Source organism: Aricia agestis, chromosome 1, assembly GCF_905147365.1.
Source record: "Aricia agestis chromosome 1, ilAriAges1.1, whole genome shotgun sequence".
NCBI classification, from domain to species: Eukaryota; Metazoa; Arthropoda; class Insecta; order Lepidoptera; family Lycaenidae; genus Aricia; species Aricia agestis.
The window spans coordinates 26,392,834-26,416,763 of record NC_056406.1 but is presented as its reverse complement, the minus strand read 5'-3'; the positions used below and the strand labels follow the sequence as shown (position 1 = coordinate 26,416,763).

The window sequence follows — 23,930 nt, the reverse complement described above, 5'->3', positions numbered from 1 at the left end:
ATTTACTAGTTAGCTCAAGGCTAGTACCTCATAGATCTCGATTAATAAATTATTCTAAACCTACTGATGAAGGTGTTAATATCTTGTAAACAACGTTACAAATTGGAGTATATATAGTGGTATACAAATATTTTATCACAGTTTTGTATCACACCAGAAAATCAATTTAGTTTCAACGTTCGATTTGTCTATAACTTGTTGCGCATTGTATTGTCACAACTTTGATTAATTTTGCACTAGCGGCAACCTTTAATGCCTCAATTTTATATTTAATAATATTGCATAAACCTTATTAGTATCAGTAGCCCTAGCACGGCCACCAGTAGAAATGTGAAAGTATCGACAAACTGTGGAGATAAACTTAAGGTAGCGGTTCCGATCTTTTTTCGTTCCCAAAAATTCAAATAAAATGCCACTTCATGACAGACTATTATAGTTCTAAAAATTCAAATAATATCCTACTCTATGACATATACTATAGTCTGTCATAAATCTGTCTGTCTGGCATTTTAATTTAATTTTTGTCGGTCGCGATTAGCCGCGGTAAAGATCGGAACCTTTAGTTTATGTCCACAGTTTGTCTATACTTTCGCATTTCTACTGGTGGCCGTGCTACTAGGACTAGACTGTAGGGCTACTGTTATCAGTATAAATATAATTTATTGATTATAAAATATTAATTCTACGTTGACAACATTCCTTGTTTTAAAAATGCAATAATTTCTTTTCACGCAATTCATCAACCACTCATTTAAAAATTTTCTTAACTACAACCTTAATTAAAATTAACCCATTTCTTGTGAGTCACATTGACCGTTAGATTTCTGTGGTCATTTGAACTTTAATTTTAGCTTTCAATCGGTATGTATGAACTCGGCCTTAGCATGCCACCGCATTGTATGGCGCGGGTGTTTTAGTGTGGCCGTTTGATCTCGACGACCGTATATTTGAATACTTTACCTAAGTTGGCAACTATGATGATGAACCTGATCTGAGCATGGTACCGCACGGGCCTTAGCACTGCCACTGTTACTTAAGTATGAATCCGGTCTATGTTATCGCATGGCATGGAGCGGGCCTCAGATCTAACGTTGTTGGGCGTGGCCCTTACACGCTGAGTGCGGGTATGGGCGTGGCCCTTACAGGCCGAGTGCGGGCACGGGTGTGTACGCAGTGGCGACGGGCGCGCACGCCTGCCGCACCGACATCTCCCACGCGTCCAGCAGCTGACCGACACTGCAGCTCTTCGGCAACCTGATAACAAATAATAGATAATATGAATAATTAGTTAAAAATAAGATAATGGATATTAAAAAAAGGTCTATTATGATCGACTGACCAGACTAATTAACAAAATTAATAAATAACCAAAATGGCGCTACCAACATTACAGAACTTATGCACAGTACCAATTCAGAACCAGAATACTAATTATTATGCTATGTGACCCCAATTTTTTGTTTCATTTGTGTTATTAAATGAAAAAATAAGTTCTTGAAATGAAATTTTCCCTTTTTAAGATTTGATAGGGGTACCAGCCAGACGTAGCCACCATTTAACTACGTTATCCATGACATGGGTAACACACACTTTGGCAACATTGCGGTCAGGATTACGTGTATTATACAGTAGCAACATCTCTAAACGAATGCACATCATCTAACTGTTCCTTACCTGGCGCATCGCGCATCCATAGCGCGCTCCACCCTCGCGAGGAAGGAGGCGGGGTGAGCGGGCGCGGTCTTGGGGCGGAGTCTGGCGGGCGCGGCGGCGGGGTAGTCGCGCGGCACGGACACGCGCACGGCCGGCACGCACGGCAGCCGCGCGTCGTCCAGCTGCGCCGTCAGCGATATCGCGCCCGAGCCGCCCGATAGCTGCATCGTTTCCAGCGACACCTGGCAAACACAACCTTGTTCAATTGCCGTCGCTACCTATCTCAGATCCAATTTCACTATGAGCTCATCTTTCGCCTTAATTATGTTTCTGATATATTTTATATAATAATTAGTGCTGATTGACATTGATACATTGAGCTAATATCACTGAATTCTAGTCCAGTAGTGAACTAGTGAATTTTAATCAATCATTATCTGGCGCTCTCTACTGTTTATACAATATTGAAAGTGTTATGAAAAGCTGGCAACATGCTTATAAAATTAATACACACATTCTCTTACGAAATACAAATTACAAATCATTTGTTACTTACCATAAAAGTATTTACCCGCATTCAGTTTTATTGATAACAAATAATTATTATATTGAGAAACGGTTAATGAGCATAGACAAATAACCTTGAATCTGGAGTCCAATCTGGCGATCTCGCCCTGCAGCACGTCGGGGATGTCCATCGTGTTCTCTTCCACTTTCTGCTTCTTAGGCGGCGGCGGCGGCAGGTTCCTGAATAAATGACACAGTTCAAATACATATATATTGTATAGGAACGAGTTGAATATTTTATTTTTGGTCTTCACCAGCAATTCCTACAAACTGAAGCTCAATTTCTAACATCATTCTATGAGTGGAATGACGTGTTAAACTGTTTAATGTTTATATAAACAAACTGTTCTAAAGTTTTTTTACAAACGAATAATTATTTCTATCGCGATTAGTCATACTTTTTATACAGGAAAATAATGCTATAGCAATATATCCTTGCAAACTGTGATAGGTTAATGTCCCGTCGTGTTCTGCGACCGGACTATAGCTCACTTGATCTCGGGTCCGTTGAGCGCGTCGAGTGTGGGGCCGAAGGTGCGCTTGAGCGTGTGGTTAGCGAGCGGCGACTGCAGGCAGTTATTCACCACCTCCAGCAGCGGGTTGAAGATCTGCTCCTGCAATACAACAGAGTTAAAGAGCAACCAGACACATGGGTTACGTCTGTACTAGGGCCTGCTAAACAGGAACAGGAATCATAAACTGGGACGATGAGCCACCGAGGTCCCGTACGTGTGTTACTTAAAAGTTAAAAGCCTCCAAAAAAATGGTTAAATACACTAAGTATCACTACGCCACTCCCATATCACCGCTGTATTATCTATATCAAGCATACTGGATGCACTCAAATGCTCGGAATGAGGGTTGTTTGGCGCTATGACACGACATTTTACACGACCCGACGGCTACATAGCGCCAAACAACCCTCATACTTAAAACTTAGATACTGAGAGGTTTTTATGAAAATAAAACTTCTTTGTGACCGTCAAAACAGTTTTGAAATTCTCACATCAAGTTTTAAAATTCCCATAACAAAACTTTTTGAGGTCATCCCCTGCGTTACCTTTTTTTTATTATAAAATAAGGGGGCAAACTACGAATAATAAAAACTAAGGAAACGTAACTCCCATACTTCAACCGTTTTAAATTTGGCTCCTTTTCGAACACTAAAATATGACAATTCAGATTTTCGCCAAGGTCGTATCCCAGGTAACGTATCATAATATTGCGCGCAACAACAAAAATCTATGTGCTAAATTATTACAGAATTGAAATTAAAAACTTACGTAAAATTTGTACTTATAACTCACAATTAATATAATATTTTAATAACAGTTAGCTGTTTTTTTATTTTTGTTCATTTACAATATTAAAGGAAATACTTTGTTTTTGTCGATTGAACGTAATTTATTAGTTACATCATGTTCTTTTTTGTTTTGTTGTAAAAAAAATCCGTAGCAAGAAATATGAGAATACCCATATTATCTTATAATGCATTTAGTATAATGTCAGCCAGACCCTAAAATTTCGTTTATGATTAAATTGTTACATCTTGCATAACATTGTCCATGGCGACTTTGTAAAAATTTTGTAATTATATTATTTTTTGATTATTGCACTTTTAGAATAACATGTAAATTTAATAAGACAAACAGAAAGAGCATCACACCACTATCACACCCTAGCATCCAACTTAAATAAACCATCTTTTTTGGGTCGACAAAAATACAAGAAATTTAGGCATAGTTTTAAACAATTCACAGATAAAAGGTTATTCCTGTATTAAAAGTCGTATCTGTATGACTTCTACACCTCTTCACAGGGCATTTAGGCATTTTAACAACAAAAATATTGTAAAAAGCTAAGTAAGTAAACAAACCTATGTAAACAAATTGTAAAATGAGTTTGACAAAATTGTCATGTCAACCTGGTTGAATGTCACTCGAGTATGTATACACGAAAAATGTGTACCGAACACATGCATAAATATGCATGTATTCGGGTCACATTTTGTAGCCTTTTGGTGCACTTTTTTTGACGGAGTTACTCTTCCTTAGTTTTTATTATTCGTAGGGGGCAAACGAGCAACATCAGAAGAGCTGTAGGTGCGTTGTCGGCCTTTAAAGAGTGAATAATAAATTCTTGAAGGTTTGCATGTGGTATTGGTCCGGAAATACTGCTGGTGACAGTTCGTTCCAAAGTACCTTCCCCGCGGGCGGCAGGCCGAGGCCGACGCCCTCGCTGCGTTTGAAGTCGAGCTTCTCCAGCACCACCTCGCACTTGATGAGCGTCTCCAGCGGCATGCGCTTGTTGGGGTTCGACAGGATGTCCAGCAGGTTCTTCATCTTCGTCAGCTTCTCCACGTCTAAATAATAATAAATCGTTAATTCATCTCCACGAATTACAAGGATACAAGGTACTTAAAAAGTAATTGTTTACACATATTATTATTGTAACTGGTGGGAGATCTGGAGTCTAAACTAGGTCAGCCTGTAATATAGATCTCCAAATAGATTTATTTTGTAATTAACCAGAACAAGGTATACTTAAGTAATAGCCTATATCATGTCAGTGACAGAATCAGCACAAAGTACTATTAGAGAAGTTGATCCATATTTCATAGGCAGATCGCGGACCTACGTTATTCGGTTGGGTTATGTCAAACTCAACCAAAATTCGACGACTTACATTGAATCGACTTACGCCTCTAGTTCACCGACGCTGCGAACTGCGAAACAGCGGCGAACCGATTTGCTGTCTCACTCGCCACACGACAATGCTTTATATTGCAATAAAAAAAAAATTGTTTTATTTCTGAATAAATTTGAATCAAATATTTTCAGAATGTTGAACTACATTTTGCCTACCACCGGTTCGGGAACTAACCCGGCGAGAAGAACCGGCGTAAGAAACTCGCACGGGGCCACTTTTTAGTAAAAAAAGTGGAAAATTTGTCTTTTAAAAAAATAAAATTTACAATGTAAATAACTTAATCTATACAATATGAATACACAATTGTAAGTCACATATAATAAATGTAGAAGCAGCCTTGCAAGCAGCCATCCTACTCCCAAGATGTGCTATCGTTTAGGAAATCTTTGACCGTATAGTAGGCTTTGGCACACAAACGTTCTTTAATTACTTTTTTAAATTTATTAATTGATAGATTTTGAACGTTTTCCGGGATTTTATTGTAAAGGCGTATACATTGACCTTTAAAAGATTTACTTATTTTGCTAAGTCTGATCACTGGTATTTCCAGCTTGTGCCTATTTCTAGTGTTTCTACCGTGACTATCACTTTTAGTTTTAAATTTAGTTAAATTCTTTCTAACATACAATACATTATCCAAAATATATTGAGAAGCAACAGTTAGAATACCAATTTCTTTAAACTTTTCTCTCAGAGATTCAAAAGCTGACATTTTATAAATTGAGCGTATAGCTCGCTTCTGCAGCACAAAAATTGTATTGATGTCGGCAGCGTTTCCCCATAAAAGGATACCATAAGACATTCTGCTGTGAAAATAACTAAAATAAACTAGTCTTGCCGTGTCTTCATCAGAAATTTCCCTAATTTTTCTGACTGCATATGCTGCAGAACTGAGCTTACCTGCAAGATTAGCAATATGAGGACCCCACTGTAATTTACTATCTAATGTAATGCCTAAGAATATAGTGGAGTCCACCAAATTCATTTTCTCATCATTTAATAGTAAATTGGTTTGAACTTGCCTAACATTGGGCAAAGTAAATTTTAAACATTTGGTTTTCTTAGAGTTTAAAAGTAAGTTATTAACATTAAACCAATGTACTATTTTTGAGAGAGCACTATTTACCTCGTCGTAATTTGACTGCCGTCGCTTCACTTTAAAAATAAGTGAAGTGTCATCAGCAAAAAGTACTATCTTATTATCCTTAACTAGATAAGGTAAGTCATTAATGTAGATGAGAAAAAGAAATGGTCCTAAAATGGATCCCTGTGGTACACCTAATTCTATTTTGGTCCCATTGGATCTTTTACTATTAACTTCAACCCTTTGAGTCCTATTTTTGAGGTAAGAAGTCAAAAGGCTGAGTGCTGAGTCCCTTATGCCATAGTGGTGCAATTTTTTGACTAAAGTAGCATGCTCGACACAGTCAAATGCCTTAGAGAGGTCACAAAAAATACCTAAGGCATCCTGTGACTCCTCCCAAGCTTCAAATATGCTACAAAGAAGACCTATACCAGCATCCGTTGTGGAACGACCCTTAGTAAAACCGTATTGGTTATTGTGTAATAAATTATTTAAATTAAAATGTAACAGTAATTGCTGTAAAATTATTTTTTCAAATATTTTACTAAGAGTCGGTAAAATCGAAATAGGCCGGTAATTAGTCGGATCTGATTTAATTCCCGCTTTAAATAAAGGTACGACCTTACTGTGCTTCATTAAGTCAGGAAAAACACCACTCTTAATGCAGTCATTGAAAATTATTGCCAGATGAGGAGCTATGATGTCAATTATCGATTTAATAATTTTTGTAGACATGCCCCAGAGATCAGTAGTATTTTTAATATTCAACAATTTAAAGGTATCAATAATATCTCTAGGGCTAATTTCCCTAAACTTGAAATTGACATCACATTCCTTTACATTGTCTCTGAGTAGCTTTTCAGCAGCTTCTGGTGAGGAATTTAGATTTTTTGTAGTTGAGACCGGAATGTCAGCAAAAAACTTTTCAAAAACCGTCGCAACTTCGAGATTATTTGTAATCTTTTTATTTTCAAAGTATAATTCAAAATCAGTGTTACGACAGGTGACGTTTCCAGTCTCACCAGATATAACCTTCCATGTAGTTTTGATTTTATTTTTAGAATTTTTAATTTTATTTTTGATATATAGAGCCTTAGCAGCTTTACAAACTTTTCTGAAGGTTTTAGAATAATTTTTAACATATGCTTTAAATGATTCACTACTGTTGCTACACCTCTCATCATATAATTCATATAATCTTTGCCTACTTATTTTAATTCCTTTAGTTGCCCATTCAATAAATCTGGTTTTTTTATTATCGTTTCTAACTGTTTTAGAAGTAAATACTGTATTAAATTGTGTTCTCATTACCTTAAACAAATTATTAAAAGCTTCATCTGAGCTATTTGATCTACCCAATGACTGAATATTTGAATTTAATTTACTTCTAAATTGCTCAATACGTTTTGTAGTCACAGGAACAAACACAAGATTATCCTTTACGTTATTATCGCAATTGACATTAAATGATGCTAACTGTCCACAGTGATCAGAGCTTAACTTATTAATTATTTCTTTTTTATCGGGAATGAGATTTGTAAATATGTTATCAATACAAGTAGCTGTGGTCTCACAGACTCTTGTAGGTTCATGAAACAAATTGCAAAGGTTATATGATTTAAATAAAGATGTGAATCTAACAGTTGTGGAATTTAAATCCAATAAATTAATATTAAAGTCTCCACATATAGTAACCCTTTTGTTAGATGCACATATTTTTGACAGTATTTGTTCCATAGTTTGTTCAAAGGTATCAAATAACCCTGAAGGAGGCCTGCATCTCGCTCTATTACAGTTTCGCATCAATTTCGCAGCTGTTTCGCGTTTCACAGCGTCGGTGGACTAGTCGAGGTGTTAATCCGAACAAATTATAACGTAGGTCCGTCAACTGCCTTTAAATCAATTTCTTCGACGGGATAAACGCGTCATGTTTAATTTTTGACATTTGCAGCCGTGACACACTGCAAATATTACGCAAATGTAATTCTATCATACTCACTCTCTCCCTCGCTGACCATCCGCATGACCATGCGGCGCAGCGGCTCGATGTACTTGGACAGCTGGCGGACCTTCTCGCGGTAGGCGGCCTCCTCCCCGCCCGGCGAGGCCACGCCCCCACCTCCGCCCACCGGCGTGTTGAGCGACGACGACGGCGACGCTACCATACCCATGTTCACCCTGAAGAGGAATACAGTCAGCTACTGTTGTTAGGCTTGCGAGTAAAGGGCACATTTGTCAGCACCGTACGCGCCGCAAGTTTCACATCATCATTTCATATAACGAATTCTAAAATGCGGCGCGTATTGCTGACAAATATGCGATTACCTCTATCTCGCAAGCTTTTTGAATTAAAGGTTACGTCAAGATCGACGGCCGCTCGCCAAAAATTGACCACATTGACCAATTTCTCGTATGGTCGTGGTGTAGCAAGACATTCGTCCATTGAGCCATTGACCATAGCTTCTTTTTTCACTTACATATTGCTAACTTTTAAACAAGTAAGCGTCAGCAAGGAAAACGTTAAATTTACTGTCCTTAAAACCGCTTTCATCGTTTCATTAGTTTGAAAAAGCATGTATATTGTCATAAAATACTATCAGAAAAATTGATTCATGAGTAGATGACAGACCTACGATATTTGGTCGCGTTACCACAAACCCATCTGACCGATTACAGCTTACATTGAATTTACATAAGGCGACCAAATGTCGTAGGTCCGTCAACTGCTTATGAATCAATTTCTTCGATGGTACATACCTCTGCTGCGGTGGATGATGTCCGAGGTGGTGCGGGGCGGAGGGGCTGCCGGCGCCGCAGCCCATGCCGCTCAGACCCGGCATCGGCGACGACAGCGCGCCGCTCAGCACGCCGCCTCCTACAGACGTTACAATGACAAACTCAACATAAAAAATATAATTATAATATAGCCTCCCCCTTTTAGGAAGTTGGTTAACAATTAGTTACGCTTATTTGTTTAAATGTTATTACTCTTTTAATTTGGTTAATAGATGATAAATTAGGTTGAAAAAAAAATCCACAGCCGAACATAGAACCTCCTCCTTTTTGGAAGTCGGTTAAAAAATACAATTTAAATATAGACTTTTTGTTTAAGACGTGCCCTCAAAACACATAACACATCCAGATTACCTTATTTCCACAATTTCTAATTTTATTATAGAAGCGAAAGTCTGCTTCTCCATCACCTCACGCTTAAACTGCTGCACCGATTTTGATAAAATTTGGTGTCCTGATACTTTAAGAGGAGCGAAAGAACGGAGGAATGTACGGTTCCAGCGCGATAAACTAATATTTCTATTAAATGACGCCCGCAACTCTGCTGCGGACATACCTTTCTAGATAACAATAATAAAGATTAAGTTGTAACATAAAGTACTAACCCATGCCAACAGGGCTGGGCCCCGGCATGCCCGGGCTGGAGGCGGAGGGGGAGGGGCTCTGGCGCAGGAACTGGTTGTGGGGCGGAGCCCGGCCGGCCGCGTACTGCGCCCCCATCACCACCTCCTTGCCCTGCCCGCGGTGCATCTGCAGCATGTTGATGTTCACCAGCTGGTTATTGCCCATGTTGCCTGAAACAATAAATCAGTAATAAATAATTTAATAACACAATTATGATCGAACTAGAATTTACTAGATGACGCCCGCAACTCCGTTGCGCCAAAAATCGTGTATCGCGCAGGAACCGTACATTTTTCTGGGATAAATCTTTCTTGGGACTCGAAGTGTCTCCATACCAAATTTTAGCTAAATCAGTTCAGCGCTTTAGGCGTAAAGAGGTAACAAAGAGACAGACACACGTATTATATTCGTATTTATAATATTAGTATGGATAATACACACTCTACATTGGTTCCTGCACTAGACATATATTATAAAGTGATGAGTTACAATCGGGCGTTACTTTGCGCAAACCATAAGTGCAATATTATTTCTAGCTAAGTATATGCTTCGAAAGATTATAAAAAAGTTTATAGTTATAGAATTAACTAATATCACAGATTACTAAATAGTTATGGGTTATAACTTATCAACGTATACTTGATCTAAGGGAGAGTCTACACGGCGTGTTGCATCGACGCAGCCCACGTTGCTTCGTCGTTTTATATATCAAATACTGTACCGTTCACAAGTTGCGCTGCGTCGACGTAACACATTGACGACGCACTTAATGACAGACAGCGTATAAGCTTACAATATAAATTACGTTATTAATAAGAATATTCGGGAATGCTTATTTTCTCCACTGCGTCATCGGAAAGTTGCGACGATACTGCGTTAACACAGCGCCCGTAGTGCCGGCATCGCGTTAAGGTGACGCCTTGATGATTTGGCTGCAGCGATATCGATTTTACTCAACAATGACTGAAGCTAAGAAATTAAAGTTCATTGTCAGTATTCATCATGTCTTTTTAAATAAAGACATCACATCTTTGAATTACCCATAGCATAACACTTTTTCAGCTTTCAAAGATTGGTCAGCTTTTAAAACACATAATAATTAATCAAAAAGACCTCTATAAAAACAGGTATTCTAATTTTGCCAACAGAGGAGAGTGATTTAAGCTTCCAAAATCTGTACATAGATTAGTTTAAGCATACACTATAATTTGCCCATAGCTTATTTGAAATATATTTATGTTTCTTAAATTACGCGACAAAAACCATTTTGTCGCTTACGCCCTTTCCATTTCTTGCTGTTCCATTTATTGTTTTCTATGAGAGGCCGGCCCGGCTTCTCATAGAAAACAAGATCTAAAACATATTATCCAAAACGATTTTCACTTTAACGCGACGTCACCAAAAAAAAAGTAGATGCCAAACATAATTTTTGAATCACATAAAAAACACCTACAACCTTACTATTGCAAATAAAAAATGTGTCAGGGCGTTAATATTTAAAGTGTACAAACGTGTGTGTGAAAATACAAGGCGCAATTACTACCATTTCATAGTGATTATGTTTGAAAAGTTTATTTCAATATCTACTCTTTCTTGACAGACTGTATACATAATATACTTAATATGTATATGCAATGCACAAGTGACAAACGTGTGTACTCATATTTAGGTATGACTGAGCCTAGAAATGTTATGTTTTAACCTAAAGCTAAGTACTCACATATGGTTTTGCTCGATCGAGCAATAACGTCGAGCAAAACCCACACATTCAGCATTGCTCGATAGTTTTATTCTAAACCAATATAGCCGGCTCGATGCGAGCCTCCGAGCTGTCAGTTTTGTGGTCCACACAGTAATTATTACTCGATTTGGAGTAAAACTATCGAGCAAAACCGCATGTGAGTACTTAGCATAATAGGCATATAATATTAATTCTATTTCCTGAATGATCATAACCAAAATTAAGGCAAAGGCTGAAAAATTCAGGGATTGCAAACATTTTTAAATCAGATAAGTCATTTATGTTATAATAATAAATGCAGGTAATTTCTTTGTTTTCCATTAAGTTATATTTTTTTAAATTCTGTATAATAATAACAAAGATTGTAAAATATTATTTTTATTTATATATTTTTTTTTAACTTTTGTATAATTATTACAGTTTGCATTGAACATTAATTTATGACTCATATTCTCTCACTACATTTATCAATTTTTCATAACACTCCAATCGTTTGTTAGCTTGTACATTTCTCAATCTGTGGGCTAACATTTTACCCAATTCATGTTCAAATACAGCATATATCGATGGTAAATCATTTTGATTGTTTAGTCTGTTCATTTCCATTTTTGAATCTGTTAAAAGCAATTCTTTGAAATATGTTCTTATAACACAACAATCAGTTTTTGACTTATTTAGCCTAGAGTGACTTTGGGGTATCACTCTCCTGTTTAGTTTAGTAATTTTCCTTGTCACACACATTTTCTTTTTTTTCAGAAATTCTTATTTCTTTATTTTTGTCTTGACTGCTATGATGCCTAACAATTTTCAGTTTCTTTGATTTATTACATTTAGGAAGATCTCTTTGCTCATTATCTGCAAGTGAAAAATCAACCCCTGCAACATTTTACTGAATAAAAAATTCCATCTAGTGAATGTCGTTTTTTTTTAAATTTGATTATATAATATTAGCAAATATGAATGAAAGCATACAAAAGAACCAGCTTGTAGTATGCAATGATAATAATATGTACTTATGTTTTTTTTTTTTTTTTTATTTCTTGTCCCCTAACGTTGTACTTTTATATACTTATTATTATACCATAAAATATTCAATTATTATAACATACTTACTACATAAAAGTTCTTAACTTAAATAATATGTATAAAAATTTCAAAAATTGACTACAGCTAGAATATTACGATGATTCAATAATTCCGTTCCGATAAATATTACAATTTAAAAATGTCAAAATTAAAAACAATAAATATAAAATACGGCACAACGTTCAACTACCCTAATATCACAGCTTAACAATCACAATAATTTACTAGAATTTCTTTTGTTTGTTATACACACTATCCTCTTACAAAAAGAGAGGAACAAATCCCTCTTTTTACCCCCCAGGATGGCAGGCAGATTCTCACCCATCATCGATGTATGTACTTATGTTAAAAAAATATATTTTAAAGTTTTAAGTTGTATACATAATTATTTTAAAGTTTTTTAGGTTGTTTTAGGGCCTATTTGTGGCCATAAAATAAGAGTGGAAACTATTAGAGTCAGCAGTCAGTATAATTTTAATAAAATGTATAATCAACTCACCCATTTGGTTAGGCATCTGTCCCTGCATGGAGTTGGGCGCCATCTGTCCGCCCATCCCTCCCACCACCTGGTTGCACTGCATCTGGCCCATCGTGTTGGCCCCCGACATGGGCACCTGCATGGAGGGTGGCATGGATATGTTGGACATCATGGCGCCCTGCATACCCGGCCCCGCCAGCTGGCTCTGGAGCTGGCTGCCCATGTTCATGCCCATCCCTCCCACCCCCACCATGTTGGAGCCCATCTGACCCTGGTTGGGGACCATGCCCAGCTTGTGTTGCATGTTCAGCTGTGGTCTCTGATTGAGAGTCTGGAGAAGGTTCGTCGCCGGCTGAGCCTGGGGGCCCTGGGACACGATGGGGCCCTGCTGCCCCATCTGCCCCTGCATTCCTCCCATCCCGGCGTTGGGGCCCATGACACCCTGCTGCATCTGACCCTGACCCATGTTCATCATCTGATTTCTGGTTCCCTGGGACGCCATGTTCTGCAAGGCGTTTATGGGGTCCGTCGGCATTCCCTGCTGATTGTTGGGCCCCTGAGGTGCCTGACCCGGCTGGTTCTGGACTTGACTGTTGGGGCCGGGCTGGTTTGGATTTTGCCCCTGCATGTTTGGTGCACCTTGATTTTGTGTCGGCTTAGCTGAAATAATACAAATTAAATAAAAAAGGTGTATTTAACAACAACAGTAATAGTTTTACAGCAGAGCTGGTGGCTAATTTGGAGGTGATTGAGGCATGCCACTTTCATGTCATGTATCCACAACACGAAAATAAGAAATAGACAAAAATAGTAACGAAGAACAAGTCTGGTGGATAAGTAGTTCTGGGGCTGTTATATAATTTAGTCAACTTGTAGCCCGAGAGAGAGAGAGAGAGTAATGATATTATACATTTTTGAAAAACCTTTTGATATTTACAAATATTGTACTAATTGTACTTACACATCTCTCTGACATGCAGGATAAGTTTAGCCACCATGTTCATGTAATCCTCTCGTGATTTTGCTTTCATAAACACATGATTCTCCATTTCACTGCTGTTTCGGGCAACTTGCATTCCTGATCTCTGTATTACTTCTTCACTGTAATGGAATAGTGACTTAGTTAGAAAATATTGTGAATTGTGAATTATAATATTCAAATTTTTCATAAGATATAGTCCGTTCGTCCGTCTCTAATAATGCTTAAATGTACTTACATTTTAGACACAACACTCTGTCTAAAGCTCTGGGACCTCCAGTTGTCCTCTGCACCCATGCTATTAAATTGCTTCAGGTTATCCATCGTGGTGCGAAGTTTGTATTTCAAAGGTTCTTACAAAAAATATAAACTAAAAAGTTGCTTCTACTACGAAACAAAGCGAAGCGCATAAACTACACGGGCGCGAGTAACTTTTTTGACAACGTACAAACTTGAGGCTTTTACGAGATCTCACGTTAGTTATACAGACATGAGACAACACAGATATTATTAAATTAATCGGCGAAATTGTATGTTACTGTACATTAAATTTGAAGAAAGATGCAACTTGCAAGGTTCAACAAACAGCTTACAGCAACCACCAACTTGCACCAACTTTCATTGATTAAAAATTGACAGCTTTGGCAATTGGCTATGATTTGTTTCAGTGTCAATGTCAAAGTGTGATTTTTTTTTACTGAATGTGTCAAGACTCAAGACTCAAGTTCATAGATTAAGTATTATAGTATAGATGTAGCCTTAGCCCGTCATCAAGTGGCCATTTTGTGCTTATTTTCATACAAGTAGTGTACGTTTATTTTCTTGAATATTTCTATTTGTCGATTATTCCGAAGCACTTTATGATACAGGAAAGAAAGTCAATTAGTTCATGATATCGACTTACTATAGTTCAAGTGATGAGAATCCGTAAACACACGTAAAAGCTATGCAATTTTTATAGCCAAATTATTAATTGATGTGACATTTTTAGCCCTAATGCCTTATATAGCACGAATAAGGGAATAATAAACTTATAAATTATCTTTTTAGCTTACAAAAATACCGATTGAAAAGCCCAAAAAACGTTGTTTAAAACTTACGTATTTAATGTTAAATCCACGTGTTTGAGGCATTCTTTGGCCATTCTTATGGTTTATTATTTAGCGGAACCACAAAACTCAACAACATCTAGCATTAAATGTTCACTAAAAACCTTTATTAACACTTTTATTACATGAAATATGCCGACCGACACCTTTGTTATGTCCTAGTAAGTAGGACATAACATTATACGCTTTTGACGCTTATACACCGATATAAGGCTCTCTCCATTATAGTAATTAGCATAAACCTATAATGCTAAAGACCAACAAAGAGTGCGAGAGAGAAGAAAATCCTTTATGGAATTATAACAAGATGAAAAGAGAGAGGCAGTCTAATGAAAATTGTAACCACTTGCATTTGACAGGTCGTCAAAAGTCGTCAGTCGTTTTTATGCCCTTTCGGTATTTCCAATATATTGTTCAATTTGTTTGTTATTTTTAATAAATATTATTATAATTAAAAATTGTGACCTTGTGTTTTAACCGTGTGTTTTAACCTGTTAATAGAAATATTAAACTCCTAAAAGTAGGTAAGCACAAATCTCGCAAAAAAAAAAAAAAACTGGTGCTCGGAAGTCGGAAGTTGGGCTGCGAGTGAGATTTGGTGCCCGACGTTGCATACCTGATACCAGAAAATATCGTTATATTTACCGATATTTTTTCGTTATGACACAGAATATATATTAGTAGTACCAACCATGGGCGTACCCAGGTTCTGGGCCAGGGGGGGGGGGCAAATTACCGAGGTTCTGGGCCAGGGGGGGCAAATTACGCAGATTCTGGGCCAGGGGGGGGGGGGGAAAATTACGCAGATTCTAGGCGGGGGGGGGCAAATCAGATTTTTTTATAAGCTAGGTGTTTAAAAAGTTAAATTAATAATTTTTAGTTGTAAAAATATTGTATTGCAAACAAATGGCAAAATTTATTTTATTATTTTTAATTTTTATAGATGAAAGTACTATACAATATACTTAGTAGGGACGTCAGCATGATCCAGGGGAGGGCAGCTCCCCCCCCCCCCCCCTGCCCTCCCCTCGGTACGCCCATGGCACAGTATAGCAATATGACATATCCCTATGCTATACTGTGCCCATGGTACCAACAGATTTCCAACTCGTGAAACCCGTTTAAAAAAATAACAACTCATGCTGCGATACTATAAGGTTCAAATTCCGATCGCGCAGTGTTAGAAGTCTGGCTAGCGAAAGATGAGACTGGAAAAAGACGGCAAATTAAAAAAATCTACGTATGGCAAGTGGCAACCTGTTTAAAGTCGGAATTATAGTTTTGATACTTGATTATTTATGACAATAATATTATATTTTAGTTTGGATAACTCATTTCAAGAATAAGTTTATTGTTGTTGTTTACTTAAATTTTATTTTGCAATACATTTCATTGTGTTTTAATTTTGACGAAAACTCTTGCATGTTTTTGTCGGAGTATTAAAACTTCTTCTTTAATACTTACCGTACATCATGAAATATATTACAAAATATAATTTAACCAAACAATTATCTTCATTTTCTTAAACTAAATTGTCACTACTGTTTCTAAGTTTAAATATTATAATTTAATCTAAATGTTAAATAATTTTCTATGTTATATTATTACTCGTAAGCATCATAGATTGTATTAATTATACTCAAATATGTTTATTTAATACATACTTATACATGCCTGATACTAATAACCCTCCCTTACAAGTTGATTAAAAACCAAGGATTAAGGGGTGATGAAAAAACAACACAGAAAATCAAAGGTTGCGGATTTTTTTTTTCGCATTTTATATAAACATTCAATACAAAAGGTTTTTTTTATAAAGTTTATTTACAATTGACTAAAATATATAGGTGTCATTTTGTTTGACAACTTTTTGCCATCTTGCTGGTAGGGCCACAATCCCATTGCTATAAAAATTTTGGGGCTTCTGATTTAAAAACTGCGACAAGTGGTTTTGGCAGTCCTCTTGTGATGTCAACCTGACACTGCCTAAGGAATCCTGCAGCGATTGAAACAGGTGGAAATCTGAAGGTGCAAGGTCAGGACTATACGGCGGATGCATTAACACCTCCCAGCCAAACTCCCGTAACCACACGCCTTTATTTATGTGGCCTTCTTTTTAAATCCTTTTTAGGGTACAAACACTGACATCTGAAAATATGTTCATAAATAAAGTTAGCATTCAATAACAAGATTGCTTTCAGGTATTTTTTTTTGTAACGTTAGGGTCTTACCAGTCTAAGAAGAAATTTCATCAGGGAACTGATTTTGTCTTTAAACACTCTTCTTGGAACATAATATCTCATATTTTATTTATGCTTGATATTTTAACTTGCATAAATGAATCCTTTGCATCATTCATGTTACCTGCAAAACAATAAATTCAATTACATGATAAATAATATTGATTTTAATTAATTGTAATTGAAAGTATCAAAATCTTTTACCTGTACTTACCAATGCACAGGGATATTTCATGTAAACAATCTTGTTTTTGTTTAAAAATTGCATCCTTGTCACTTCTTTTTTGTTCGTATTTACTAATCATAGCTAAAAGCAGTTTTCGCAAATCTCTTTTCAAAGTTTTCGTCACGTTTAAATTAGAAAATCACGTAAACCACAGAAATATTTTTCACTTTGACACATAAACAACAGATGCTATAGGTGACACTGACGTTAATGACAGTGTTACCATAATCAGTTTTGGAATAAAAAACCAGTCTCATCTTTCGCTAGCCTGACTCTAGGTGCCTACAATTATATTTGCCTACATGTGCGCTCCCTTTTTATCGCGTAAGAGGTACCCTTTCTGGCGAAATCGAGATTGTCACCTTTTAGAAAATAAAATAATCTACTTTTAATTACTATAGCTACTAATAGCAAACTTTTTTATAGTAATAATCAAATTTTAGTAACCCAACGTATATTTTATGATAGTTTTATATTCGATTATAGTGTAGGAGCTGATCAGGAATTTTTTACAACTTAAACATACTAACTTGTGTTTATTTATGTGTAGTATGTGGTTTATTTGTAACAAATTGGTTTATTTGCTAATTGCTATATTTAATTTTAATTAAAGTCTTAAATTACTTTATTGAAATATTTCTTTGACTTTTTTCAATTGTTCATATTTATCAGATTAATAACGATTCTGTCACAGCGGTTAAATCACTAATCAGTACGTAGATATATATGCGACGAAAAAATCTTGCGCGCGCGTCACCGCTCGCTTGTGAGTCCCTTGTGATCTGCCCCTTTATAGGGGTACTTACAGCTCGATACCTAAACGCGCGAGTGGGACAGGCCTGGTTATGATACTAGATATCATTATAAAAAATAACGTTATCTGGCTACCATTATGAAAATAACAGTATTATGTACTGTTATTTTCATAATGGTAGCCAGATAACGATATTTTTTCTGGTATTCGATAACGTTATGAAGTCCTGATTTAAACTAGAACATTGTTTTCCGCCATTTACTCGACACTGGCCATGTTTTTATAGCCGAAGTGCCATATTAAGAAAAAAAAAGAAGAAGAAGTAAATGAATGACATGTTTTTACGCGCTATTTGCGTCATATTTTGCAATTTGCTTGTTATTTGTGAGATTGGATTTTTAAAGATTAAATACAAGTTTTGTCGTTCTAGTTGAACGTTAAATTTCGTAGTACCTATTCAATAATTTTATCTGTAGGTAGTAAGTCGAAATGACTTCTACGGTTTTACGTGTTAAGCGAAGACTCGAGGATAACCCTCAAGATGCTTTGGTACTTGTTTGCAAGAGAAAAAGAACTGATGTTGATGAGGTTTCGCCTTCGTTGTTTGTATTTCGAGGAAGTGTAAATAATCAGGTAAGCTTAAATATACGCGGATTTTATGCGATGCGATGAGCGGATGCGATGAGCCCCGGCACACTGAGCCCCGGCACTCAGTGTGCTCACTCCTTAATAAAAGAATGATTTAAAGTATTACCTGAACTGAAAGGAATTACTGAACAGCGTGTTGTAACTTGTAGCTTCTTTGTTTATATATTTTATGCCTGTAAATAGGGCTGCCATCCGTCCGGATTTCCCTGGATTAGTCCTAGTTTGAAGAGCGTCCGACTCAAACTAGGACTAATCCGACGGTTTTTGAAAAGTGTCTGGGTAAAATCCGGTCACTTGTTAAGAGAAATTTAACTTTTGTAAAGTCAGCCAGCAATAAATGGAAGATAAAAACTAGCTAAGCATACACTTTTCTTGGACGGACTTGAGTTATTCAAATTTTTACAAATTTAAATTGTAAATTCTGTTTAAGAGGTGTCCGGGAAATTAACCACATTTCAGCAAAATGCTCAGGAATTTTGTCGTGCCTGATCGGCGATGGCAATTCAGGTGATAGCAGCCCTACCTGTAAATGCCAATGTCGTCATTTTCAGGAAACAGGGAATCTAAAAGATATAGTTCCTTCAACCATCAAAAAGCCCGGGACTTCCAATGTAACAGAAATAATAAGTAAAATCCGCAAAGAGAAAAGACAAAAATCTGCTGAAAACCGATACAAAATTGTAACTTGCAGTAGAGGCCTGAAAGAGGAAAACGCTGATGCTGAGAATATATTTGATTTGGTTGATTTAGAAAGAAAATATGATGATGATGTAGATGAAAAATATATTTACGACCTATACACATCGGCTAAGGAAGACTTTGACATATCAATGTTGGATGATTTGGTCTGGTGAGTTTTATTATTATTATAATTATTATTTTTATAAAATAATATTTTGGAAAATGGACTTCACTTTCAAACCTGTATTTACTCCGACTTATTATTTTGGGCTCCTATAAGATTTTTTGGTTTCTGGAATCGTGATCATAATATCAATGTGTAATGTGTCGAGCTAGCGAACGGTCGTGCTCCACGTTACACACGCCGCAAATATTATTTAATTAATATTTTCGCGAATCGCGCGGCACGTTGCCGCTGCACGTGACCATGGCGCTCGTAGTCAACGAGTTGCTGGCGTTTATCCAGTACGCCATCGACACCATGGACGAGGTCAGCATCATGCAGATCTGCAAGTCTTCCTTCACCAGTGAGGAGATTTGCAAGGGGAAGCAGCTGCTGTATGAGACGCTCGGCCAGAGCGCGAACATGCCGTCGCGACGAAGAGACGGAACCGAAAGGAGCGTGCAGGACATCATCTCCCTGCTGAAGCAGACTGATCCAGATGAGGTACCGGCTTTTGTGGCTAAAGAGCTGCACAAGCTGCCGCCCGTCACGTTGGACCACGTCGACGTCGTCAGCCTACTGAAGGACATCAGGTTCCTGAAGGAGGAGCTGACCGGAGTTCGGTGTAGATTGCAGGCGTCAGAAGCTATCATTAGTGATCTACGTAATGAATTATCACAACTAAAAAGTAATAATTCATTATGTAGGTCACCAGCTGACGCCGCATTCGTCACTCATCGCCGAGGCGCACAAGCGATCACGTTTAGCCCGTCAGCATTATCAGACGGGTCAACGAACGCCGCCGCTGCCGCCCCCGCCCGCGCTCCCCTCCCGGTTGCGCCGACGCCGAGTCCACAGGCGAACTACGCCACTGTTGCTGGTCGCCCCGCGCCTCCCCCGCGGGCGCATAAAAATGGGGAAAATGAGAGCCGTAAGGCTTCGGAGAGTCGCAAGACTACGGAGAGCCGCAAGGCTAAGAAGGCTAAGTCTTCTCGACCTGGCAAGGACGAGAGCAGTAGGTGCGATGAGGAGGGCTTCATACTGGTGGAGAGAAGGAAGAAGAAGCCCGCCGCCCGCAGCCATCGCGGCACCGCGCCATATGTACCTGAGCTGCGTCTGCGAAGCGAGGTCCCCGCGACGCCCCTGTACATATCCCGCCTGCACTGGTTCATGGAGGTTGAAGACGTCGTGGACTACATCAGTAAGAAGACATCCCTCCACTTGAGGGTCGAGCGTCTGCAGTCTCGCCACAAGGTCAACTTCAGTTCCTTTGTGGTGAGAGTACCGACGCATCTTCTCCCGACCTTTGAAGCGGAGGAATTCTGGCCGACTGATGTGGTTTACCGAAGGTTCCGGGGGAGACTCCGGAATGAAGCGCGCGGCACGTCGCCGTTAATTCGTGATAACGTGTAGTTGTTAAGTTTATATAATTTTTATGTATATTAGTCATTAAGGTATACTAGCTGTTTGACCGAGCTTTGCTCGGTATCCGATGAAAATGACATTTTCTAGAAATAATTCCTAGCTAGATCGATTTATCGCCCCCAAAACCCCCTATATACTATATTTTATGAAAATCGTTGGAGCCGATTCCGAGATTCTAATTATATATATACAAGAATTACTCGTTTAAAGATATAAGATATTGTATGGGCCTACGTAGCCTGATTTAAATAAATAAATAAAATAAAATAAATATTGTCAAATGTTCTGTAGGTACTGCTTTAAAAATGTATCAATTGAATTTGAATGGTATAAACTAATAATTATGTTTTTTTAGCATTGAAAATTATGAAACCGATTTAATATTCGGATCATACAGAGACAACGGCCTGGAACCATCTGATGAGGAGGATGATGAGGATTCCAATGCTGAGAATGACTATAGAAATGAGTATCCTGATACAGATAACAGCAGTATCAATGAGGAAGACATGATTAGGGCTATGGAGAGAGTAGATCTAGGTAAATGTTGGAGCCTTGTGAGCCTATGTATAAAAAGAAATTAAAATATTAATTTATTATTGAGTCCAAAATCACAATTATTATGTAAATAATGCCTGGCAAAAAATAGAGGGTAAACACAACCGTGTGTGTATAATATTTTCCATAGCTTAGCTAGTGAATTGATTTTGTTCTGTTTATTTTCTTTGAAACCTATTTGTGTGTATGACCAAGAGTGCTCTTAGCCCTGTATAAATAGTCAGTACTCAAGATGCATCTCGGTCTCAAGACTCGGTTCAGGCTCTGTGATTGGTTGGCTGTCAAAATTTGGACCAATCACAGAGCCAAACCGTGTCTTGAGACCGGGTCGCATCTTAAGTACTGACTATTTATACAGGCTCAGAATTACTATAAGCTTGCTTTCAGTTTAGATATTTTTTTTCACATTAAAATATTATTATCGTTTTAGATGAATTGTCCAGTGACACAGGAGAAGACAAAATATATGATGAACCACCGGATCTGTTCAACGAAGATGTGAAACGTTACGGTGAAGCCTATGCCAAATACAAGGCCAGGGTGATGAAGGAACAGCCCGATTTAGTAGACACCAAAGGCTTAGTACACTGTGCAAAGATAAAAGAGTTGGATGGCGGCTACAAAGATGATAGCGATGATGGATTCTATTACGGCCAAGAGGAAGATACAGAACATTACAGAGAGCAGTACAAGCATAGCTTATCAGATGAGTATGAAACAGATTAAAATAGAGGCGCATAGGAAAAATTTAACAGTATGCAAATTATAATTGCAGTTGATAAAAAACACTATGCAATAAATTTACAGCGGCAGTTCCTGAGTGCAACACATTTTATTGTTTGAGGGAATTTTTCCTGTTTTTCGGACAACGACCAAACATTGTATCCAGGAATATGCATTATACAATACTTTTATACGTAAAAGTGATTTCATAATGTTCCAATGTTCATATCACATGAGTCATTAAATAAACATCAATACTAGTAAAATCCAAATTTTTCAAAAAATTTTGACATTTTTTATGCCTGGCCCTATGAGATTGAACATTATGTCATGTTTCACATTGTGCTAATTGGATAATTCATAGTAATAAGTATAAAATAAGCTTTAATTTTTATAATAAAATTATACTTTTGTTACTTGATTTTGTATTCATTTTCAAAAAACGAATAGTTACGGAAAATTTGCATTATACTTTACCCAAGCCGCAAGCGGCCCGGCGGCCGCATAACAATTGAATATCTATTGTGTCTGTGATTCCCACGATCGAAGCAATAATAAACTATTTCTAATTTCGCGTCTCTTGGATAATGACTATAATTACCCTAGACTTTCCACCGTAGGTAGATTTAGGTCAGCAGCAGGAATTATCGGTAAAAATGGAGTATAATGTGATAAATAATAATTTATTGTCTGGCATATTTTACAATATCAATGTATACATTACACTTACCGTGTCTTACAATATATTTATTCATTAAAATCGAAACTGACTGAAAATATCTGAATGTTGCTAGATGTAAAAGTTTTTATAGTAGGTAGTAACTTTGAAAGTTTTAACGAAGTAAGGTATATAGTATATTCGAGATTACTGTTAAATTCTTAACTCTATGGCACTTTATATCAGATGTTAACAGGACTATAAGTAGAAAAGTACCAATTATTGAAAACATAATAGGGAACGTGCGCAACCAAGGTGTGAAGTGCTGTCGCCAATCTGACACTTGTACTATATTACCTGTAGTTTTTGCACGTTCCCTATAGGATATTTCAGACGTGCGCTATACAAGTTGGCAGAGTAGCAGTCAAATTAGCAGCGCATGAAAAAAAATTTTGGTAACACGGAAATTTGTAGATGTTAAACTAGTACATAAAAATATAGCGCACTATGGCGACAAAATTTTTCGTCCATCATTTGCATGCATATTATTTTTTAGCTCACTTAAAATATGCACTCAATATTTGCAAAATTTTTATGAAGATGTAAAAGATTGTTGTATCATGTATGTGCAGAAGTTGATATTTTGAATGAAAATGACGATAGAAAATTTTGTAGTCCGTGTTCGCGTTGCTTATAAGATTTCGCAATTTTCTGCTATAAATAAGTGGGTTGAAGAATTTTAGTTTATTATCCTTCATCACTCTTTTATGCACCATAATAACGTCTTAATGTACTGTATACAGGTGTATAAATTAAACTTTATACAGGGTGTAACAAAACTAAGTGATAATAATAAGGGGTGTAGGTCCTTTATATAGATGTCCCACAGTGAAATATAACTATGTATATAAGGGACACAAACACACCCTAAATAGTTATCAATTTATCACTTTGTTTTGTTACATCTTGTATTTTGCAGAAATTTATATTATAAGTTTCCAGTTATTACAATATAATAGAATTCAAAGAAA

General features: G+C 37.1%; 2 protein-coding genes across 2 annotated transcripts; one reads left to right on the top strand and one right to left on the bottom strand.

Moving 5' to 3' along the window:
- Positions 1-565: 565 nt before the first annotated feature.
- Positions 566-14,320, bottom strand: LOC121732226 (mediator of RNA polymerase II transcription subunit 15). Its single transcript, XM_042122045.1, has 11 exons — positions 13,953-14,320; positions 13,697-13,836; positions 12,757-13,395; positions 9,412-9,600; positions 8,771-8,888; positions 8,013-8,191; positions 4,422-4,582; positions 2,713-2,834; positions 2,295-2,400; positions 1,675-1,895; positions 566-1,254 (listed from the first exon to the last, which is right to left on the bottom strand). Exons 1-11 carry the CDS (start codon positions 14,036-14,038, stop codon positions 1,140-1,142), a joined length of 2,076 nt encoding a protein of 691 aa, XP_041977979.1. The 5' UTR covers positions 14,039-14,320; the 3' UTR covers positions 566-1,139.
- A 4,086-nt stretch (positions 14,321-18,406) lies between these two features.
- Positions 18,407-22,552, top strand: LOC121732252 (probable RNA polymerase II nuclear localization protein SLC7A6OS). Its single transcript, XM_042122075.1, has 4 exons — positions 18,407-18,676; positions 19,243-19,541; positions 21,316-21,500; positions 21,949-22,552. The coding sequence occupies exons 1-4, from the start codon at positions 18,533-18,535 to the stop codon at positions 22,242-22,244; spliced, it is 924 nt and encodes a 307-aa protein (XP_041978009.1). The 5' UTR covers positions 18,407-18,532; the 3' UTR covers positions 22,245-22,552.
- The last annotated feature ends 1,378 nt before the right edge of the window (positions 22,553-23,930 follow it).